This window comes from Ahaetulla prasina, chromosome 2 (genome assembly GCF_028640845.1).
Source record: "Ahaetulla prasina isolate Xishuangbanna chromosome 2, ASM2864084v1, whole genome shotgun sequence".
Taxonomy (NCBI): Eukaryota; Metazoa; Chordata; class Lepidosauria; order Squamata; family Colubridae; genus Ahaetulla; species Ahaetulla prasina.
In genome coordinates, this window is record NC_080540.1 from 11,402,027 (window position 1) to 11,423,361 (window position 21,335).

At 43.6% G+C, this 21,335-nt stretch overlaps 1 protein-coding gene and 1 pseudogene across 1 annotated transcript; both read right to left on the reverse strand.

Moving 5' to 3' along the window:
- LOC131193527 (zinc finger protein 585A-like) overlaps positions 1-21,335 on the reverse strand; it is a 48,007-nt pseudogene that overhangs the window by 12,078 nt on the left and 14,594 nt on the right.
- Positions 13,049-14,697, reverse strand: LOC131193502 (zinc finger protein 271-like). Its single transcript, XM_058173741.1, has one exon. The coding sequence runs from the start codon at positions 14,682-14,684 to the stop codon at positions 13,494-13,496; it is 1,191 nt and encodes a 396-aa protein (XP_058029724.1). The 5' UTR covers positions 14,685-14,697; the 3' UTR covers positions 13,049-13,493.

Genomic DNA, 21,335 nt, shown 5'->3' on the forward strand with positions numbered 1-21,335 from the left:
CTAGCCAGTTCTGTCTCTTGGAGGTGCAGGATAACTCCCCCAAACTACATTTGCAACTGAGGAAAAGTTGAAGAGTGAAGCTTGACCCTACTTAGCTTCACAAGATTAAGCAGGTGCTGCGTCATAAAAGTTGATAAAGGTCTTGTATGTTCAGCCTTAAACGATTGGCAGCTTCATAGCCCTTTAATAGAATGAAATAGGGGACGAAACCTTGCAAATTCCCACCCACATTGCTTCCAAACCCATCTATATAGGAAATATTATTTTTCCCTCCGCATTCTTGCAGCTGGAACTGCCAGGATTACCCTCAGTAAGCAAGCTGGTTTAACACCTACATGGAATTGCTAGGAGAGGCCATCCTTCCTGCCATATCCAATTATGTACAGGCAGTCCTTGATCTTTGTGACAGTTGCAGCGTTCTGGGGTCATGTGATCCCCTCTGGCGACTGAGCTGGTTGCACAACCTGGGAGTCTTCCTGCACTCACAAATCCTATTTGAGGCGGCCATGGTTGGGGGAGGGGCATTGCACAGATTAATCGTGTCCACCAATTGTGCCCTTTCCTGCACCTGGATGCCTTACACAGGGGTCACTCTTGCCTTGGGTCACCTCCTGTTTGAATCCCTGCACTGGACCACTAGAAGACTTCAACTGGTCCAGAGCGCAGCAGCGCACACAGTAATGGAAGCCCCTAGGTGGCCCGTGCAACATCTTTGCGGTGCGAACCGCACTGGATTCACTTCAAGGTGCAATTCAAGCTCATCACCTTTAACAGTATTTATTACAGCAATAGCAATCAGACATAAATACCGCCCCACTGTGTTTTGTACCACTCGGTTTAGTGTCAGCATATTGTCCCTAACAATCTGGCTCCTCATTTTATAGATCTCAGAATGACAGAAGGCTGAGTCAACCTAGAGGCCAGGATCAAATTCATGGCTGTGGACAGAATCAGCCGGCAATGTCACATTTTAACTACTGAGCCAACAGGGCACCTGTCATTATTTTCCCACCTTTATTTTTGCCATCTATCTGTTCTTCCAGGTTAGGAGAGGCACACTCAGGGCCTTTTCCTTAAATACTGCCATCTGATAGGAGCTAGGAAGAGAGCCTTGACTCTTGCCAACCATTCCCTCTGAAACACTCTTCTTCCTGAAGTTCAGCAGGTCTTTATCCTCCTGATCTTCCACAAAACAAAGAACTAGCTTTTCCCCTAAGCACTGGGATAAGAAGAGAGGACTGCACATCAGGTGAATTGAAACCCGTTTTTTCTTTTTAGCATTTGGTTTTAATACAATTTTAAAGTTAATTATTGACTTGGAGCCAGCCAGAGATTGTTATAACATAGGTGGCTACATAAAGATTTTAAATAAATCAGAGGAAGAAGAAATGAATGAATGAACAAATGAATCTGCTGAAGATACCCATCTGCAAGTTGCTTGAGGCAAATGAAGGTCTATTCATTTATTTATCAAATTTATAGGCTGCTAATAGCAATAGCACTTAGACTTACATACTGCTTTACAGTGCTTTACAGCCCTCTCTACACATTTTGCCCCCAAGAATTTGGGTCCTCATTTGACCCACCTCAGAAGGATGGACGTCCTTGAGCCTGGTGAGATTTGAACTGCCAAATTGCAGGCAGCCGAAAGTCAGCAGAAGTAACCTGCAGTACTGCACTCTAACCACTGTGGTACCATGGCTCTTCCTAATCCTGAGGTTAACTTCTGCAATTTAACTCCTTTTATTTAATTTAACTCCTCACAAGGAGAATGATTACAAGTTTTGAGAAAGAATAGCACAAGAAATGAACATAGTTACTAATGTCTGGAGGCCTCGTTAACTTCTAAATTGAAGAAAAGCAAGAATCGTCTTTTTGGGATGCCTCGACCATCCAAATGTCATCAACCTTCCTAGACGTGCCCTGTATTTTGAGGGCAAGAACATGTTAAATGCATTGAATTTTGCCATTTGCTATATAGATGGGGTTGATTAGTTTCTGTAGAAAGCTTTTATTACTGTTAAACCATTGGAGTCATCATACATTCGGCTGCCATACACATGCTAAGTAAAAATATATACATACATGTTTATATCAGTGGTGAAATCCAAATTTTTTTACTACCAGTTCTGTGGGCGTGGCTTGATGGGCCTGGTGTGGCGTGATGGGCCTGGTGTGGCCTGGTGGGCATGGCTTGGTGGGCATGGCAGGGGAAGGATACTGCAAAATCCCCATTCCCTCCCCACTCTTGGTGGAAGGACATTGCAAAATCTCCATTCCCACTCCACTCTGGGGCCAGCCAGAGGTGGTATTTGCCGATTCTCCGAACTATTCAAAATTTCCGCTACCGGTTCTCCCAACTACTCAAAATTTCCGCTACCCGTTCTCCAGAACCTGACAGAACCAGCTGGATTTCACCCCTGGTTTATATCCCCCTATATTATATGTGCAAATAACTCAAGGCAACAAAGATACCTAATAGAGATCCAAACTGGCTTTCTCTGACCCAGCAAGGGCAGTTCCCCTTGACTCTGTGGAAGGAAATGACCGCACTGGGCCAAACTAAGGAAGCTCAGATCTCCTCCCTCATGTTTAATAATAAGACATGCTTGAGTAAGAAGAATCACACAAGAAATTAAATTATCACTTTCTCAGCCAGGCTTTCACTACGTGACAAAAACCAAGATTCAAGATCCCTCTAAACAGATGAAATTTATCATGTGGAATTTCATTTGTGATAAGCGAGGGATTTTGTGCTGTCCCCAAACTGGGGATTTGAAGGGTTACTCTCCTATGTGTAACCTTACATGATTTATAAGGCTAGACCTACAACTGAAATCTTTTCCACAATCTGGACACTCATACGGTTTTTCTCCTGTGTGAGTCCTCTTGTGAATCACCAGGCTGGAACTGTGACTGAATCTTTTCCTGCAATCTGGACACTCAAATGGTTTCTCTCCTGTATGTGTCCTCTGGTGCACCACAAGTTCAGAATTCAATTGAAACTTTTCCCACAATCAGGACACTTATATGGTTTCTCTCCTGTGTGAATCCTCTGGTGCACCACAAGTTCAGAATTCCAATTGAAACTTTTCCCACAATCTGGACACTTGTGTGGTTTCTCTCCTGTGTGATTCCGCTGGTGAATCACCAGGTAATAATTCTCACTAAAACTTTTCCCACAATCCAGACATTCAAATGGTTTTTCTCCAGTGTGAGTCCTCTGGTGTATCACCAGCTTGGCATTTTGGTTGAAACTCTTCCCACAATCCTGACACTTGTATGGTTTTTCTCCGGTGTGAGTCCTCTGGTGTATCACCAGCTTGCAGTTACGCTTGAAACTTTTCCCACAATCTGGGCACTTAAATGGTTTCTCTCCTGTGTGAGTCCTCTGGTGTTCCACAAGGTGGGAATTCCGACTGAAACTTTTCCCACAATCCGGGCACTCATACGGTTTTTCTCCTGTGTGAGTCCTCTTGTGAATCACCAGGCTGGAACTGTGACTGAATCTTTTCCTGCAATCTGGACACTCAAATGGTTTCTCTCCTGTATGTGTCCTCTCGTGTGTCACCAAGTCAGAATTTCGATGGAAACATTTTCCGCAATCAGGACACTTATATGGTTTCTCTCCTGTGTGAATCCTCTGGTGCACCACAAGTTCAGAATTCCAATTGAAACTTTTCCCACAATCTGGACACTTGTGTGGTTTCTCTCCTGTGTGATTCCGCTGGTGAATCACCAGGTAATAATTCTCACTAAAACTTTTCCCACAATCCAGACATTCAAATGGTTTTTCTCCAGTGTGAGTCCTCTGGTGTATCACCAGCTTGGCATTTTGGTTGAAACTCTTCCCACAATCCTGACACTTGTATGGTTTTTCTCCGGTGTGAGTCCTCTGGTGTATCACCAGCTTGCAGTTACGCTTGAAACTTTTCCCACAATCTGGGCACTTAAATGGTTTCTCTCCTGTGTGAGTCCTCTGGTGTTCCACAAGGTGGGAATTCCGACTGAAACTTTTCCCACAATCTGGACACTCATACGGTTTTTCTCCTGTGTGAGTCCTCTTGTGAATCACCAGGCTGGAACTGTGACTGAATCTTTTCCTGCAATCTGGACACTCAAATGGTTTCTCTCCTGTATGTGTCCTCTCGTGTGTCACCAAGTCAGAATTTCGATGGAAACATTTTCCGCAATCAGGACACTTATATGGTTTCTCTCCTGTGTGAATCCTCTGGTGCACCACAAGTTCAGAATTCCAATTGAAACTTTTCCCACAATCTGGACACTTGTGTGGTTTCTCTCCTGTGTGATTCCGCTGGTGAATCACCAGGTAATAATTCTCACTAAAACTTTTCCCACAATCCAGACATTCAAATGGTTTTTCTCCAGTGTGAGTCCTCTGGTGTATCACCAGCTTGGCATTTTGGTTGAAACTCTTCCCACAATCCTGACACTTGTATGGTTTTTCTCCGGTGTGAGTCCTCTGGTGTATCACCAGCTTGCAGTTACGCTTGAAACTTTTCCCACAATCTGGGCACTTAAATGGTTTCTCTCCTGTGTGAGTCCTCTGGTGTTCCACAAGGTGGGAATTCCGACTGAAACTTTTCCCACAATCCGGGCACTCATACGGTTTTTCTCCTGTGTGAGTCCTCTGGTGTACCACCAGGTCGGAATTGCAACTAAAACCTTTCCCACAACCTGAACAATAGAATTTCTCTCCGGTGTGTGTTGTCTGGTGTTTCACCAGGTGGGATTTGTGATTGAAACTTTTCCCACAATCCCGACACTCATATGGTTTTTCTCCCGTGTGAATCCTCTGGTGTACCAACAGGTTCCAATTCTGACTGAAACTTTTGCCACAATAGAGACACTCATGGTTTCTCTCCCGTGTGAGTCCTCTGGTGTTTCACCAGTTTCGAATTCTGAGTGAATTTTTTCCCACAATCCAGACACTCATATGATTTCTCTTCTGTGTTAGTTCTCTTGTGTATCCCCACTATAGAATTCTGATTAAACATTTTGTCACAATATGGACAGTCATATGGTTTCTCTCTCTGGTGTATAACCAGGTCAGAATTCCAAGTGAATCTTTTCACACATCAAGACATTCAAAGAGTTTTTCTCCATTGTCAATCTCCTAAAGGCGAACTAAATTCATTCGCCTGCTGAGCCTTTTTTCACATTGGGAGCAATGGCAGAGCTGCTCCTCCTGCATTGGCCATTCCATAAATCATAGGAGTCCTGTTCTGAATAATGCTTTTCCCACACTCCAAATATTTGTATGGGTTTTCAGGGAATGGATCCTCTTGTGCATAATCAGCTGCGATCTGCAATCTGTGTTTTTCCCAAAACAGGCAGTCGGTGAGGTTTTTCCAACACTGATATTCTTCGATTCATGAGGGGGCCAAAAATATTTCTGATCCCTTATGTGGCGGATACTTTGATTCAAGACACTCTTTCCTTCCTCAATGGCCTTCATTAATGCCTTTGGCTATCCAAGGGACCTTTTCCTTTCCACTGATGTCCAGCTATTTCACAATTTTTCTGAATTTGGTAATTATATCTTTTTACTTTTTCATGCAACATTTTCTTCAGTTCCACATAATCTATTTTTCCAGCTGAAAACTCTGTTCCTGTGATTCTCACGCTTGTATCCATCTGCTGAGGAAAGAGTTTTAACACTTTCTGGAAGAAGTGGAAGATATTTTGATTGATGGTTTGTTTTGCATTTTAATGCTGCTTCTCATTCTCGGTTGTCCAGAGCTCTTCTTGACAGCCACTTTGTAAGATTCAGATTAATGGATTAGTTTCATTATTGTTTATAAAATGGCTGCAGAACCTAGTAGAACAGCAAAAAAAATTCCACATATTACTATGAAAAAGCAAAAATATCAAAATGCTGATTTAATCTCTAACATTCATTATGATTCATTAAGCACATAGAAGACTAGAAAAATCCAAGTTCAGATATCCAGTCATATTTCGAATAAAAACACCCTGAAAATATTGAGGTTTATACAGATACACATGTATGCATACATACAAACCTATACATCTATGTATATAGTTTTTTTTAAATTTCACTCTTAAAAATGTTTCAGAAGTGGATGCACTCAATTTGTTTGATCTAATTTTAGAAAAGTGGGGGACACTAACATGTGCCAACTCAGAAAGCTCAAACTGCCCAAAGAGCTGCTGATCCAGTTCTACAAAGGAATGATTGAGTCTGTCATCTGCACCTCTATAACTGTCTGGTTTGGTTCTGCAACCCAACAAGACAGACACAGACTTCAATGGATAATTAGAACTGCAGAAAAAACCAGCCATCCTTATGGGAGATTAGCACCACCCAAGATTTAAAAGCATCCCTTCTGCCCATGAGACTCCTCGCTCGCAAGGAAAACAAAGTGTCAGTCAAATCACAAGGAACGAAGTGATTCGTGGAGAGTGAGGGAGATGGGTGGCTCAGCAATATGAAAAAATATATCAAGATTTCTTTAAGTCTCCCAGCAGAAAATCACAAGCAGCTGTTTTAAACCATGCAGCAAAAGGATAACAAAATTTGGGAAGAGAAAGAATATAGAGCAGCAGCCCAGATGATTCATTCTTGTCCCTTCGCTGCTTCCAGGCTGTGGAGGAAGCCAAAGGGCCTGACTTGCTCCCAGCTTCTCCTCCGACCTTCCCTCCACTCACCTCCCAGCAGCCTCTTCCACCCTCCAAGCAGCATAGGAGGCTTTGCTAAAGCCATCCTCCTCCCATGGATGAGCCAGAAGAGGAAGTTACTTTGCCCTTCATCTCGTCTCCTCCACATCCCCTCTAGCAATACAATTCTCTATCGTTTCAACTGGTTCAACTCAGCCTCTTCCTCCCCAGTAGACTAGCAATGCCACTACTCTATTGTATTCACTTCTTTCCAGGCATCAGTGTTGTTCCTTCGTAGACCGCCATCTAATGGCATAAGGCTGAAAAATACACTCATCCTATCTTTACCCTAAGGCGTTTGCAAGATGTTTTCACTGATTCTGTGCTTCCTTCTGTGCCATCAAGTTGTATTCGACTCCCACCGAGGAAAAGGAATAGTTTTTACAGTGTGGAGCGAACAAAACAGCCCTACTTGCTCCCGGCTCATCTTCCGACCTGTCTTAAAGTTATCGTTCATCTGCTGCTAACTCCCCAAAACTACTTTTGCAACTTAAAGAAGCTTCAAGAGGGATGCTTCACCATACTTAGCTTCACAAGATTAGCCAAGTGCTGTATCATAAAAGATAAAGGTCTTATTTGTATGTGCAGCTTTAAATGATTGCCAGCGTCATCCCACTTATAAAAGAATGAAATACGGGACAAAACCATGAAGTGGTTTCCCGGGCAGCTTGTGGGAAAACGTTTGGAGGGCACTAATTTGTTGAAAGCTGATCTAAAGAGTCTTGAGCTTTAGCATGTGGCTCTCAATTCCTGTCAGAGGCCCAGAAAAGAGCAGGTCTGGAGACCACCCACTTGCTCGTAACTCTCACCTGCTGGCCTGGGACTCCTACCTCTTCCCACATCCAAGTCACATGAGATCCTCACTTAATGACCCACGGGGTCCTGGAATTGCAATGGCCACTGGATCTGCCAAGATTGCCCTCACCAAGCAATGTGGTCATATGATGTCACTTTTTCTAACCTCATTGCATAGCAATGGACTTTCTGGCACCAATTGCTGAAAAATACCATTTCCCCCACCCCAAGCGCAGGAAGAGTAATTTCCTCCCTTCTGGATAGTTGGCCTCCCGACTGGCTTTATAACTTCAACAGCGGTTTGTAATGCATAATAAAATCATGAGAGGCTTTCCTGGCAGAGGAGTTCAAGGCATTGCTGCAGATTAAGATCTCTTTTAAGTGCAGCTGAAGAGGGCAATGAAAAGTTGGCAGCCAGGGACTTTAACTCACCCTCTGCTTCCAGCTCTTGACTTTTGTCACCTGGAGAAAGGGCTGTGAAGGAGAAAAACACCTGGGACCTCCTTAGTCTGGGTTCAGGCTGGGGCACATCAATGGCACAATGCCATTGGTTGCAATTCTTGTGGACTTTTGGAGGGTTTGAGATAGACGGGATACAACCATTTTGTCCTTCCTAGACCTCCCATCAGGATTCAATACCGTCAACCATGATATCCTTCTGGACCGTCTTTGGGGACTGGAACTGGGAGGCACTTTTATTATGGTGGGTGTTGTGTCTCGCCCGCTCCCCCTCCCGCAGCCGGGCCCCTCTTATCTCCTGCCAGACGCTGATAGTTCGGAAGAATGTCCTGGCATGCCTCCAGGCCCCAGCCCTGGCACCATGCCCGGACAGGCCGAGCAAGACGAAGGGCCTGACGTGCCTTCAGCCCCCAGTCCTGGCACCATGCCCAGGCAAACGGAGCAACTAAACCCCTCCCCCACAGCATGTGAGCCTGAAGAATGTGAGGCCAGTCATGAGCTAGGATTGCCAACAGCTGGAGGCTGGAGAGATCCTCGCTTCTGGAGAGTTGAGAGGTGACATCAGGAAAAGGAAGGGAGGGGCAGGCCTGGATAAGTGCTGAGTCATGGAGCCACACCCCATGGCCTATATAAAGGATCTGCTTTCTGGCATTCTCTGAGTCAGGCAAAGTCTAACTTGGATTGCTGAAGTCACTTCCTGGTCTCCTGCCTGCCTTGAGAACTCTGATAGGACTTTGGCAGAACTGCAGAGGCACGCTTGATACAGACTTCCCCGACCCGGCCATCAGCGGAGGAGTGGGACACGACAGTGGGTCTAGTTCTATGTTCAATCTGTGTGGGTAGAAGAGGGGTTGAGTCTTGGCCTCTGAAGCCTTTCCCTGTTGCCTTTTAATATCTGCATGAAATCGCTAGAGGCGGCCATCCATCCTATGATACCCAACTATGTAGGAGTAGTCCCAGAAATATAACATTTCATGTAGCAACCATTTGAAGTTATAACAGCATTTGAAAAAGTGACCTATGGCCATTTTCTCCAATCCATTACAGGATCGCCACTGTCACATGATCAAAATTCAGACACTTAGCAATTGACTCATATTTGTGACAGTTGCAATGTTCTGAGGTCATATCCTCCCCTTTGGTGACTAACCTGGTGCACAATCTTTGGGTCCTCCTGGACTCATTTCTTCTGCTTGAGAAGATCATGGCTGGGGCATGATTCACACAGATTCATCCATTGCACCAATTGTGCCCTTTCCTGGACCAGGGAGGCCTTGCACAATGGGTCACTCATTCCTCAGACACCTCCTGTTTGAGTCACTGCATTGGGCCAGTCACTTCAACTAGTCCAGAATGCAGCTGCGCACACAGTAATGGGAGTCCCTGGATTGCCCTTTGTTGTGGAAGCTGCACTGGATTCGTTTCTCTACAAGTGCAACTGAAGATGCTGGTCATGAACTTTAAAGTTTTGTTTTTTTTAAATTTGAATTTATATCCCGCCCTTCTCCGAAGACTCAGGGCGGCTTACATTGTGTTAAGCAATAGTCTTCATCCATTTGTATATTATATACAAAGTCAACTTTTATTGTCCCCAACAATCTGGGTCCTCATTTTACCTACCTTATAAAGGGTGGAAGGCTGAGTCAACCTTGGGCCTGGTGGGACTTGAACCTGCAGTAATTGCAAGCAGCTGTGTTAATAACAGACTGCATTAGTCTGTTGAGCCACCAGAGGCCCTTTTTATTATAGCAATAACGTTCAGAATTATATACCACCCAGAGTGCTTTATAGCATATTCCGTTGATGATGATGATGATGATGATGATTATTTATTGCATTTCTAGACCGCCCTTCTCCCGAAGGACTCAGGGTGGTGTACAGCCAGGCTAAAAAACATACACAATATACAATTTAAAAACTTAATTAAAAAACTTATTACACAATTGGCCGAGAAATTAAAATATTTAAAAATCTAAAAAAACCCAATTGTACGGGTCTGGATGGGGAGAAACAGGCTCAAGCTCAATCCCTCCAAGACAGAGTGGCTGTGGATGCCGGCATCCCGGTACAGTCAGCTGAGTCCACGGCTGACTGTCGGGGGCGAGTCACTGGCCCCGATGGAGAGGGTGCGCAACTTAGGCGTCCTCCTGGATGAACGGCTGTCTTTTGAAGATCATTTGACGGCCGTCTCCAGGAGAGCTTTTTACCAGGTTCGCCTGGTGCGCCAGTTGCGCCCCTTTCTAGACCGGGATGCCCTGTGCACGGTCACTCACGCCCTCGTGACGTCTCGCCTGGATTATTGCAATGCTCTCTACATGGGGCTCCCCTTGAAGGGCATCCGGAGACTGCAGTTAGTTCAGAATGCGGCTGCGCGGGTTATAGAGGGAGCCCCTCGTGGCTCCCGTATGACACCTATCCTGCGCAGACTGCACTGGCTACCTGTGGCCTTCCGGGTGCGCTTCAAGGTTCTGGTAACCACCTTTAAAGCGCTCCATGGCATAGGGCCGGGTTACTTACGGGACCGTCTTCTGCTACCGAATACCTCTCACCGGCCCGTGCGCTCTCACAGAGAGGGACTCCTCAGGGTGCCGTCAGCTAGGCAGTGTCGTCTGGCGACGCCCAGGGGAAGGGCCTTCTCTGTGGGGGCTCCCACCCTCTGGAACGAACTCCCCCCAGGACTCCGTCAACTTCCAGACCTCCGAACCTTCCGTCGCGAGCTTAAAACACACCTATTTATCTGCGCGGGACTGGACTAGTTTTTAAATTTTTAAATTTTAAATTTTTTAAATTTTATAGGGGTTTTAATTGGTTTTAATATTTATATTATTTTTAATAATTAGGCTTTTTGAATATGTCTCTTAATGGTTTTCTTAATTTGTATATATATGTTTTTTATCTGCCTGTGAACCGCCCTGAGTCCTTCGGGAGATAGGGCGGTATATAAATTCGAATAATAAATAAATAAATAAATAAAACATCGATTGTCCCCAGCAACTGGGTCCTCATTTTCCCGATCTGAGGATGGAAGGCTGAGTCAATTTCGAGCCCTATCGGAATCGAATTACACGCTGTGGAAAGAGTCAGCAGGCAATACTGCATTCTAACACCTGTGATTACTGCCCTACTTTCATTATTTCTGCATTCATTTGTTCTACAGGTCAGATAACATGGGCTCCCAGCCCCTTCCCTTTAATATTGCTATCAGATAGGAGCTACTAAGTTGAATCTTTTCTGTTGCAGACCCTGCCCTATGAAACACTCTTCCCCCTGAACTTTGGCAGGCCTTTAATTCTCCTGGTCTTCTGAAAACCATGGAAGATATAGCTGTTCCTCTAAGCACTGGGATCAGAAGAGCTGCCTGCACATCAGAAGCTTGATTTGGAACCAGGTGTTTCTTTATATTCATTAAATTTAGATGCTGCTAATCCTGCAGTGAACTTCTCCAATTTAACTCCTTGCAAGAAAAAAGATAACCAGTTTTGAGCAAGAATGGCAACAGGTACGAACATAATTAGTAAGGCAAAGAGGCCTGGTTAACTTATAAATTGAACAAAAGCAAGAATCACCTTTTTGCAATTCCCAGACTGTCCAATTGCCATCAACCTTGCTAGACGTCCCCTGTACTTTCAGAAGTACATTTTAAATTTGGACACTTTGCAGTTTGGCATTTGCTATATATCAGGTTTATTGGTTTCAGTATTAAGGTTTTATTGCTGTAAACCTTGTGGAGTCATATGAGTTTGGCAGCAAAATACATTTTCTTACCAAGTAAAAATATATACATAAATATAAGTTTATATCCCCCTGTATTATATATAGAAATAACTCAAGGTAGCAAACATACTCTTTACAGATCCACATTGGCTTTCTCTCGCCCAGCAAAGCAGTTCCCTTCAGCTCCATAAAAGTGAACTACCAAACTGGGCCAGAGAAAGGAAGCTCAGAGCAGATTAGAGGCCTGCAGGCTAAAATATATGAAGAACAGTTACAGGAACTGGGCACGGCTCGTCTAGGGAAGACGAGAATCAGATGTGACATGAAAGCAGTCTTCCAACATTTGAGACGCTGTCACAAAGAAGGGGGACAACCTATTTTCCAAAGCACTGGAAGACCAGACAAGGAACAATGGATGGAAACTGATCAAGGAGAGATTCAAAGTAGAAACAAGGAAGACATTTTCGACAGTGAGAACAATCAACCAATGGAACAACTTGCCTTCTGTAGTTGTGGTTGTTTCATCATGGAGTTATTGAAGAAGAGATTTGATTCCCGCTTGTCAAAAATGGTATTGGGCAGTGATGACAACCTTTCTGGCACAGAGTGCCCAAACCGGAACACATGTACATGTGTGCGTATGCGTGCGTTGGAGCGGCGGAAATCCAAAAACCAGCTGGCTGGCGTGCATGAGCACGCCAGCCAGATTTTTGTGTTTCCAGCATGTGCATGAGCACCAGCCAGCTGGGCTTCGTGTGGACTGGAACACCATAAACTCAAAGACCAGCTGGCCGGCGCACTATGCCTGTTTTTAGGGCATTTTTTGGGTGCCCGCAAAGACCAGCTGGCCGATGCACGTGCCCAGAGATGGCTCTGCGTGCCACCTCTGGCACACATGCCATAGGTTCGTAATCATGAGCATAGGGTCTACTGCATGAATAGTGGGTTGGATTAGATCAGGGGTCACCAACCTTTTGGACCTCAGGGACCATTAAATTCATAATTTTAAATCCCACGGACCACTAATATGATCTGCCTAATGACTGACTGGGTTCAGCTCAGTATAAATTGAATCTGACAAAGGAGGCTCAGCAGAAGCACCTCACTGAGGACTAGGAGCATAGGCTTTCCAAGCAGAGAAAAGACCTGTGGGAAGGGCAGGTACCAGCGCCTGGAGGCTCAGCGGGCTGAGATGGTCAGCCAGTTCCAGGCCATGATGCAGTCCCACTGGAACAAGGGCCTGCAACTCTTTTGTCACCAGCAGCACTTCCCTCCAGCCTTCACCCAAACCCTGGCACCAGGAGGTTGAAGCAGACCCCAAGTCCGAATTCTGCCCCCATCCGACCCACACAAAAAGGCCCCGAAGGGGGAGTCTCTCTGCAGCAACAGAAACTTTTATTGCACGTATCTGGCCCAGTGGCCATAGTTTGAGGACCCCTGATTTAGTGCAATATAAAAAATGCAAATAATTTTTCTACGGACCACCAAAATTTTCTCGTGGACCACTGGTTGATGACTGCTGGACTAGATGACATACAGTCTATTCTATTCTATTCTAAATTCTTATTCTGTTCTATTCACATAATTCTTATTCTATTAAAAGCACTTATCTCTACTCTCGTTTTACACTAAGACAAGTTTCAGTAAAAAGTAATGCAAGTAATTAAATGATTAATGGTTCAGCTGGGTTATCAATGAAAGTCAAGAAACCCAATTAAAAATTCTTGTACACACATCAAATTCTGCCTCTTGTGGAATTTCTTGTGCATGATGAGGGAGAAGAAGTGTGTGAAACACTGTCTGCAACCTGGCCATTTGAATGGTTACTCCCCTATGTGTAACCTTACATGATTTATAAGACTAGAGCTAGTTCTGAAATCTTTCCCACAATCTGGACATTTATACGGTTTTTCTCCTGTGTGAATCCTCATATGTTTCACCAAGTCAGAGTTCCAACTGAAACTTTTCCCACAATTTGGACACAGATATGGTTTTTCTCCAGAGTGAGTCCTTTGATGTTTCACTAGGTCGGAATTGCAACTGAAACCTTTCCCACATTCTGAACACTCATACGGTTTCTCTTTCATGTGAGTCCTCTGATGTCGTACAAGGAGGGAATTTTGAATGAAACTTTTTCCACACTGCAGACACTCATATGGTTTTTCACCTGTGTGAATCCTTTGGTGTGTCACCAGATGAGAATTAGACTTGAAACCTTTTCCACAATCTGAACACTCGTACAGGTTCTCTCCGATGTGAATCCTCTGGTGTTTCAACAGGTCAGATTTCCAAGAAAAACTTTTCCTACAATCCGGACACTCAAATGGTTTCTCTCCTGTGTGAATCCTCTGATGTTCCACCAGGAGAGAATTCCAAATGAAACCTTTCCCACAAAACTGACAGTCATATGGTTTCTCTCCCATGTGAAATTTTTGATGTTTCGCCAGGCTAGATTTCCGAGAAAAACCTTTCCCACAATCAGGACACTCATATGGTTTCTCTCCTGTGTGAGTCCTCTGATGTTCCATGAGAAAAGAATTCAAACTGAAACATTTCCCACAATCTTGACACTTAAATGGTTTCTCTCCTGTGTGAGTCCTCTGATGTCGCACAAGGTTAGAATTTTGATCGAAACTTTTCCCACACTGCAAACACTCATATGGTTTTTCACCTGCGTGAATTCTTTGGTGTATCACCGGATCAGAATTGCACTTGAAACATTTTCCACAATCTGAAGCCTGATACGGTTTCTCTCCCGTGTGAATTCTCTGGTGTACCACCAGGTTAGAATTCTGACTGAAACTTTTCCCGCAATACAAACACACATATGGTTTCTCTCCTGTATGAGTTCTCTGGTGTCTCACCAGGTCAGAATTCCGAGTGAAGCTTTTCACACAATCAAGACATTCAAAGCGCTTCTGCGCAGTGTGAGTCCTCTTGTGTGTCACCAGACTGGTGCGCCTGTTAAATCCTTTGCCACATTGGGAACAATGGTAAATCTGCTCCTCCTGCATTATGGGAGTCCTATTCCGAGTAAATCTTTTGCCACACTCCAAACATTTGTATGGGTTTTCAAGGGATGGATCCTCTGTGGATAATCAGCTGTGATCTGCAATCTGTGTTTTACCTACAATAGGCAGTTGGTGGGCTTTTCCAACACTGATATTCTTGGACTCAGGGGGACATAAATATTTCTGATTCCTTATGTGGCGGATGCTTTGATTCTTTCCTTCCTCAACGGCTTATCCAAAGGACCATTTCTTTACCTCTGATATCTGGCTATTTCACAATTTTTCTGAATTTGCTAATTATATGTTTTTACCTTTTCATGCAATATTTTCTTCAGTTCCTCGTAATCTATTTTTTCCACCTGAAAACTCTGTTCCTGTGATTCTCTCCCTAGTCTCCTTCCATCTGCTGAGAAAAGACAAATTTTAACATTTTCTGGAAGAAGTGGAAAAGATTTTGATTAATGTTTGTTTTGCATTTTAATGCTGCTTCTCATTCTTGGTTGTCCAGCATGCTCTTCTTGCCATCCTCTTTGTAAGATTCATATAAATGGATTAGTTTCATTATTGTTTCAAAAATGGCTGCATAACCTAGGAAAAAGAGGGGGAAAGGCATCCATAGATTACTATGAAAAAGCAAACATATCAAAATGCTAGTTTAATGTTTAATATTCATTATGATTTATTAGGCACATAGAAGAGTAAGAAAATCAAAGTTCAAATATCCACTCATATTTCAAGTCATGAAATTGTCGTTGGCTTGGGTAGATTAAAAATCACTATCAAATCCAAAGTGTTATAAAAATACACGAAAATGCTGAGATTTATGCAGATATACGTATATATGCACATATCAATACACACCTATAAATTTATGGATGTAGAAAACGACGTCAATAAGATCACAGGGAATGAAGCGTTAGGCGAAGGGCGAGGGAGATGGAAATAAAAAATGAACACTTTTTAAATCTCCCAGCAGAAAAATCGCAGGCAGCAATTTTAAATCATGCAGCAAAAGGATAATAACGTTTGGGAAGAGAAAGAACATACAGCAGCCGCCCACGTTTCATTCTCGTCCCTTCCTTCGCTGCTTCCACGACGTGGAGGAAACCAAAATGGCCGACTTGCTCCCGGCTTCTCCTCCGGCCTTCCCTCCACTCACCGCATCGACGTCATCCTCCTCCGGTGGGTGTGCCGGAAAAGGAAGTTTCTCTGCGCTTTGCCTCCGCTCTCCTCCACATCCACTCTAGCAATCCATTCCTCTATCGTTTCAGCCTGTTTCTATCCACCTTCTTACCCCTCCGGTAGACCACTACAGAACTGTATCCACGGCTTTCTAGGCACGAGTGTCGCTCCTAGATGGTAGAGCGCCATCTACTGACGGAAGGCTGAAAAACACGCCGGTTCTGTTTCCATTCTAAAGCAGGGGTCGCCAACCTTGGCAACTTTAAGACTTGTGGACTTCAACTCCCAGCTAACTTTGCTGGCTGATGAACTCTGGGAATTGAAGTCCACAAGTCTTAAAAGTTGCCAAGGTTGGAGACCCCTGCTCTAAAGCGTTTGCAAAATATTTTCATTGAGTCGTATTCGATTCCCTCCATCGAGCACACGAATAGCTGTTGTCCATAATAATCTAAACCTTTTCATTCAGGTCTCACCGCTTCCTCTAAATGAGGCGAAATGAGGTAGAAACAGGGTCTTCTCAGGGTGCCGTCCGCCAAACAATGTCGGCTGGCGGCCCCCAGGGGAAGGGCCTTTTCTGTGGGAGCTCCTACGCTCTGGAACAAACTTCCTCCTAGACTACATCAAGTGCCTGATCTTCGAACCTTTCGCTGTGAGCTGAAAACGCATTTATTTATTCAAGCGGGACTGGCATATTTTTAATATTTTTTTAATATTTTAAATTTTAACTGGGGTTTTATTATTATATGGTTTATAATTTTAAATTTTAAACTTTTAAATGTGGCCATTTTTTCTAATATGTTTGGTTTTAAATTGTCGTTTTAATTGTATATTTTTGTGTTTTTTATCTTTTGGCTGTACACCGTCCTTCGGGAGAAGGGCGGTATAAAAATTTAATAAATAAATAAATAAATGAATAAACCAGAAAGTGCACCTCCATTTTGTTCCAGCCAGTTTTTGTTTTTTGTTTTTGCTTTGGGGAGGGGTCTGTGCAAGAAACACTCGGTTCTCCCGAGTGCTGCTCTTGGCATCGTCTTTGCCTGTAAGATTCATATTAATGAGTTAGTTTCATTATTGTTTAAACAACGGCTGAAGGACATGCGAAAGCAGCAAAAATACCCCGAATGTTATCATGAAAAAACAAACCTCAAAATTCTAGTTTGACCTCTAACATTAATTATGATTCACTTGGCATGTAGAAGGCTAGCAGATCCAAATATCAAATCAAATCACAAAATTCTCCTGTCGGCTTCGGGGAAATCACACCCAGAGTGCCCTCAGAAAGTATCCAAAGTTTTCAGACCTCCTTCACTTCTATCGGTTTTCTTACAGCAGTTTTAAATCCCGAAGCCCCGGAGGAATAACATTTGGGAAGGGATATGAATATGAAGCAGCAGCAGCTGCCCAAATGTTTCAGCCTCGTTGCTTTCTCTGCATCTACGCCGTGGAGGAACCCAAGAGGCCGGACTTGCTCCCGGTTTCTCCTCCGACCTTCCCTCCACTCACCTCCCAGGCCGCTTCCACCCTCCAAGATGCACGAGAAGCTCCGCCAACACCATCACCCTCCCGTGAGTCAGCCGGAAGAGGAAATTACTTTGCTCTTCATCTCGTCTCCTCCACATCCTCTCTAGCAATTCAATTCTCTATCGTTTTAACTCGTTCCAGTCCAGCCCCTATCTCTCTGGTAGACTAGCAATGCCGTTACTGTACTGTATTCACTGCTTTCTAGGCACGAGTGTCGCTCATTGGTAGCGCGCCATCTAGTGACATAAGACTGAAAAACACGCTCCTTCTATTTCCACTCTAAAGCGTTTGCAAAATAGTTTCATTAATTCTGTGGTTCCTTCTGTGACAAGAAGTCATATTCGACCCCCCACTGAGCACAGAAATAGCTGTTGTCCATGATAATATATCCTAAAACTTTTCATTCAGGTCTCACTGTCCCTATTGCTGCAACTAAATCAAAGGAGAGTCCTAGTGCCAAAATGAGGTACAAACAGCCAACCAGAAAGTGCACATCCCTTTTGTTCCAGCCAGTTTCTTGTCTTGGGGTCGGGGCAATATAACTCCTCGAAATCTGCCTCTGCACATGATTGAAATGGTAAGAGTGAAGGTTGATCCTACATAGCTTCACAGGTTTAGCCAAGTGCTGCGCCCTAAAAGTTCTTGAAGTTCTTCTTTCTGTGTGGCCCTAAATGGTTGTCAGCTACATCCTATTAACAAAAGAATGGAACAAGATAGCAATCCGGAGCACTCACTGGCATTGCCTCTGAACCCCATCTAAATAGTGGGGTAGATGTGATCTTCTGGTCTGTATTAATTATCTTAAAAATATCACTGGCTATGGCAAACCTCCTTCCCAGGCTGAAGGTAATCAACAACTGGCAGATGACCTGAATGAGTTTTACTGCAGGTTTGAATACAAACACACATACAGCCACCTATCTCCGCAACCCCCATCTCAGACACACCAATAACAGCCAAGCCTCCTACAACTGACCCCATTTCATTGGGTTCACAAGCCCTAGTGATCACAGAAAAGGAAGTGCAAGACCTATTTCACAGACAAAAGCCAGGAAAAGCTCCAGGCCCAGACAAGATAACTCCTTCTGTGCTGACCAATTGGCCCCCATCTTCACCCATATTTTCAATAAATCACTAGAGATGTGCTGTGTTCCTTCTTGCTTCAAACGCTCTACCATCATCCCAGTGCCGAAGAAGCCCACGATCAAGGAACTGAATGACTACAGACCAGTTGCTTTAACATCTGTAGTCATGAAAACCTTTGAAAGGCTAGTGCTTTCCTACTTGAAAACCATCACGGATCCGCTGTTAGACCCCTTGCAATTTGCATACTGAGAAAATAGATCAACAGATGATGCTGTTAATGTGGCTCTGCACTACATCCTACATCATGAGTCTCCAAAGACCTATGCAAGGGTCCTTTTTGTAGACTTTAGTTCAGCATTCAATATCATCATTCCAGACATTCTTCTAACTAAGCTAAACCAGCTACAGGTACCGGAACAGACTTGTAACTGGATCACAAGCTTCCTAACAAACAGGAAGCAGCAGGTGAAGCTAAGCAAGATCACATCAAATATCTGTACAATTAGCACAGGGGCCCCCAAGGCTGTGTGCTCTCCCCACTTCTCTTCTCTCTGCATCAATGACTGCATCTCCAACGATCCATCTGTTACTACTGAAGTTTGCAGATGACACAACAGTGATTGGTCTCATTCGAGACAATGACGAATCCGCATATAGACGAGAGGTTGAACGACTAGTCTTGTGGTGCAACCAAAACAATCTGGAACTGAACACACTCAAAACCGTAGAAATGGTGGTAGACTTTAGGAGAAACCCTTCCATACTTCCACCTCTCACAATACTAGACAACACAGTATCAACAGTAGAAACCTTTAAATTTCTAGGTTCTATCATATCGCAAGATCTAAAATGGACAGCTAACATCAAAAACATCATCAAAAAAGGACAACAAAGAATGTTCTTTCTGCGCCAACTCAGAAAGCTCAAACTGCCCAAGGAGCTGGTGATCCAGTTCTACAGAGGAATTATTGAGTCTGTCATTTGCACTTCTATAACTGTCTGGTTCGGTTCTGCAACCCAACAAGAAAGACACAGACTTCAGAGGATAATAAGAACTGCAGAAAAAATAATTGCTACCAACCTGCCTTCCACTGAGGACCTGTGTACTGCACGAATCAAGAAGAGGGCTGTGAAAATATTTACAGATCCCTCACATCCAGGACATAAAACTGTTTCAACTCCTACCCTCAAAACGACGCTATAGAGCACTGCACACCAGAACAGCTAGACACAAGAACAGTTTTTTCCCGAAGGCCATCACTCTGCTAAACAAATAATTCCCTCAACACTATCAGACTATTTACTGAATCTGCATTACTATTAATCTTCTCATAGTTCCCATCACCAATCTCTTTCCACTTATGACTGTATGACTATAACTTGTTGCTGGCAATCCTTATGATTTATATTGATATATTGACCATCAATTGTGTTGTAAATGTTGTCACCTTGATGAACGTATCTTTTCTTTTATGTACACTGAGAGCATATGCACCAAGACAAATTCTTTGTGTGTCCAATCACACTTGGTCAATAAGAAATTCTATTCTATTCTATTCTATTCTATTCTATTCTATTCTATTCTATTCTATTCTATTCTATTCTATTCTATTCTATTCTATTCTGGAGTCTATAAATTCTGCTAGAAGGCAGAATTGCTTAGAGCGGCCTTCGCAATTCCCAGCATTATTACCTTTTTTATTTATTTATAATTTTTTTATTTATAATTTTTTTTTTGTTTACATTTATACCCCGCCCTTCTCCGAAGACTCAGGGCGGCTTACAGTGTATAAGGCAATAGTCTCATTCTATTTGTATATTTTACAAAGTCAACTTATTGCCCGCCCAACAATCTGGGTCCTCATTTTACCTACCTTATAAAGGATGGAAGGCTGAGTCAACCTTGGGCCGGGCTTGAACCTGCAGTAATTGCAGGCTTTGTGTTCTTAATAACAGGCTTTACCAGCCTGCGCTATTCACCGGGCATTTCTATACTGCCCTTCTCCCGAAGGACTCAGCCTTATTTACTCCCAGTTTTTTTTTGTCACAACAGTATACACAAACATCGTTATAAATAAAAACGATATCATGAAAGAAATATATGTATATATAAGTAAAAACATGCAACTACTATGTTAATTTGATATAATGAAGGTAACAATAGGACAGGAACGGTAGGCACTTTGAGCTCTTATGCACGCCTCTTAGGAATGGGGTGAGGTCAATAGTAGACAGTTTTTGGTTGAAGATTTTGGGATTTTGAGTAGAGACTATGAAGTCAGGTAATGAGTTCCAAGCATTAACAACTCTGTTACAGAAATCATATTTTCTGCAATCAAGTTTGAAGCGGTTGACATTAAGTTTAAATCTATTGTTTGCTCTTGTATTATTGCGATTGAAGCTGAAGTAGTCTTTAACAGGAAGGATATTACAGTAGATGATTTTGTGTGTTAAACACAGATCATGTCGAAGTCGGCGGAATTCTAAGTTTTCTAGTCCCAGGATTTCTAGCTGTTGTTTTCAGAGGAGCGAAGAACTCTTCTAGTAAAATATTTCTGGACGCGTTCGATTGTATTAATGTCAGCTTCAGCAAAACATTTGGAGGAAGCCACTTTGCAGAAAGCTGGTGTGGGAAGAAATATCCATCTGGTTTAGTTCCAAGCCAGGAGAAAGACACTGGAGTCAAAATAGAGGATGGAGGCTAATTGGAAAGATGGTTTAAAGCAGAACCACATGAACCACACCGCCGAGCCGCAAGCCTCGGAACAGCTGATAGGCGCAGCGGCGGGCTCGGCGGTTTTCCTCAGCGTCTCCCCGGGGCGGTGGCTGTTTGGCGGTAGGCCCGGCGGCTTGGCGGCTCCCCTG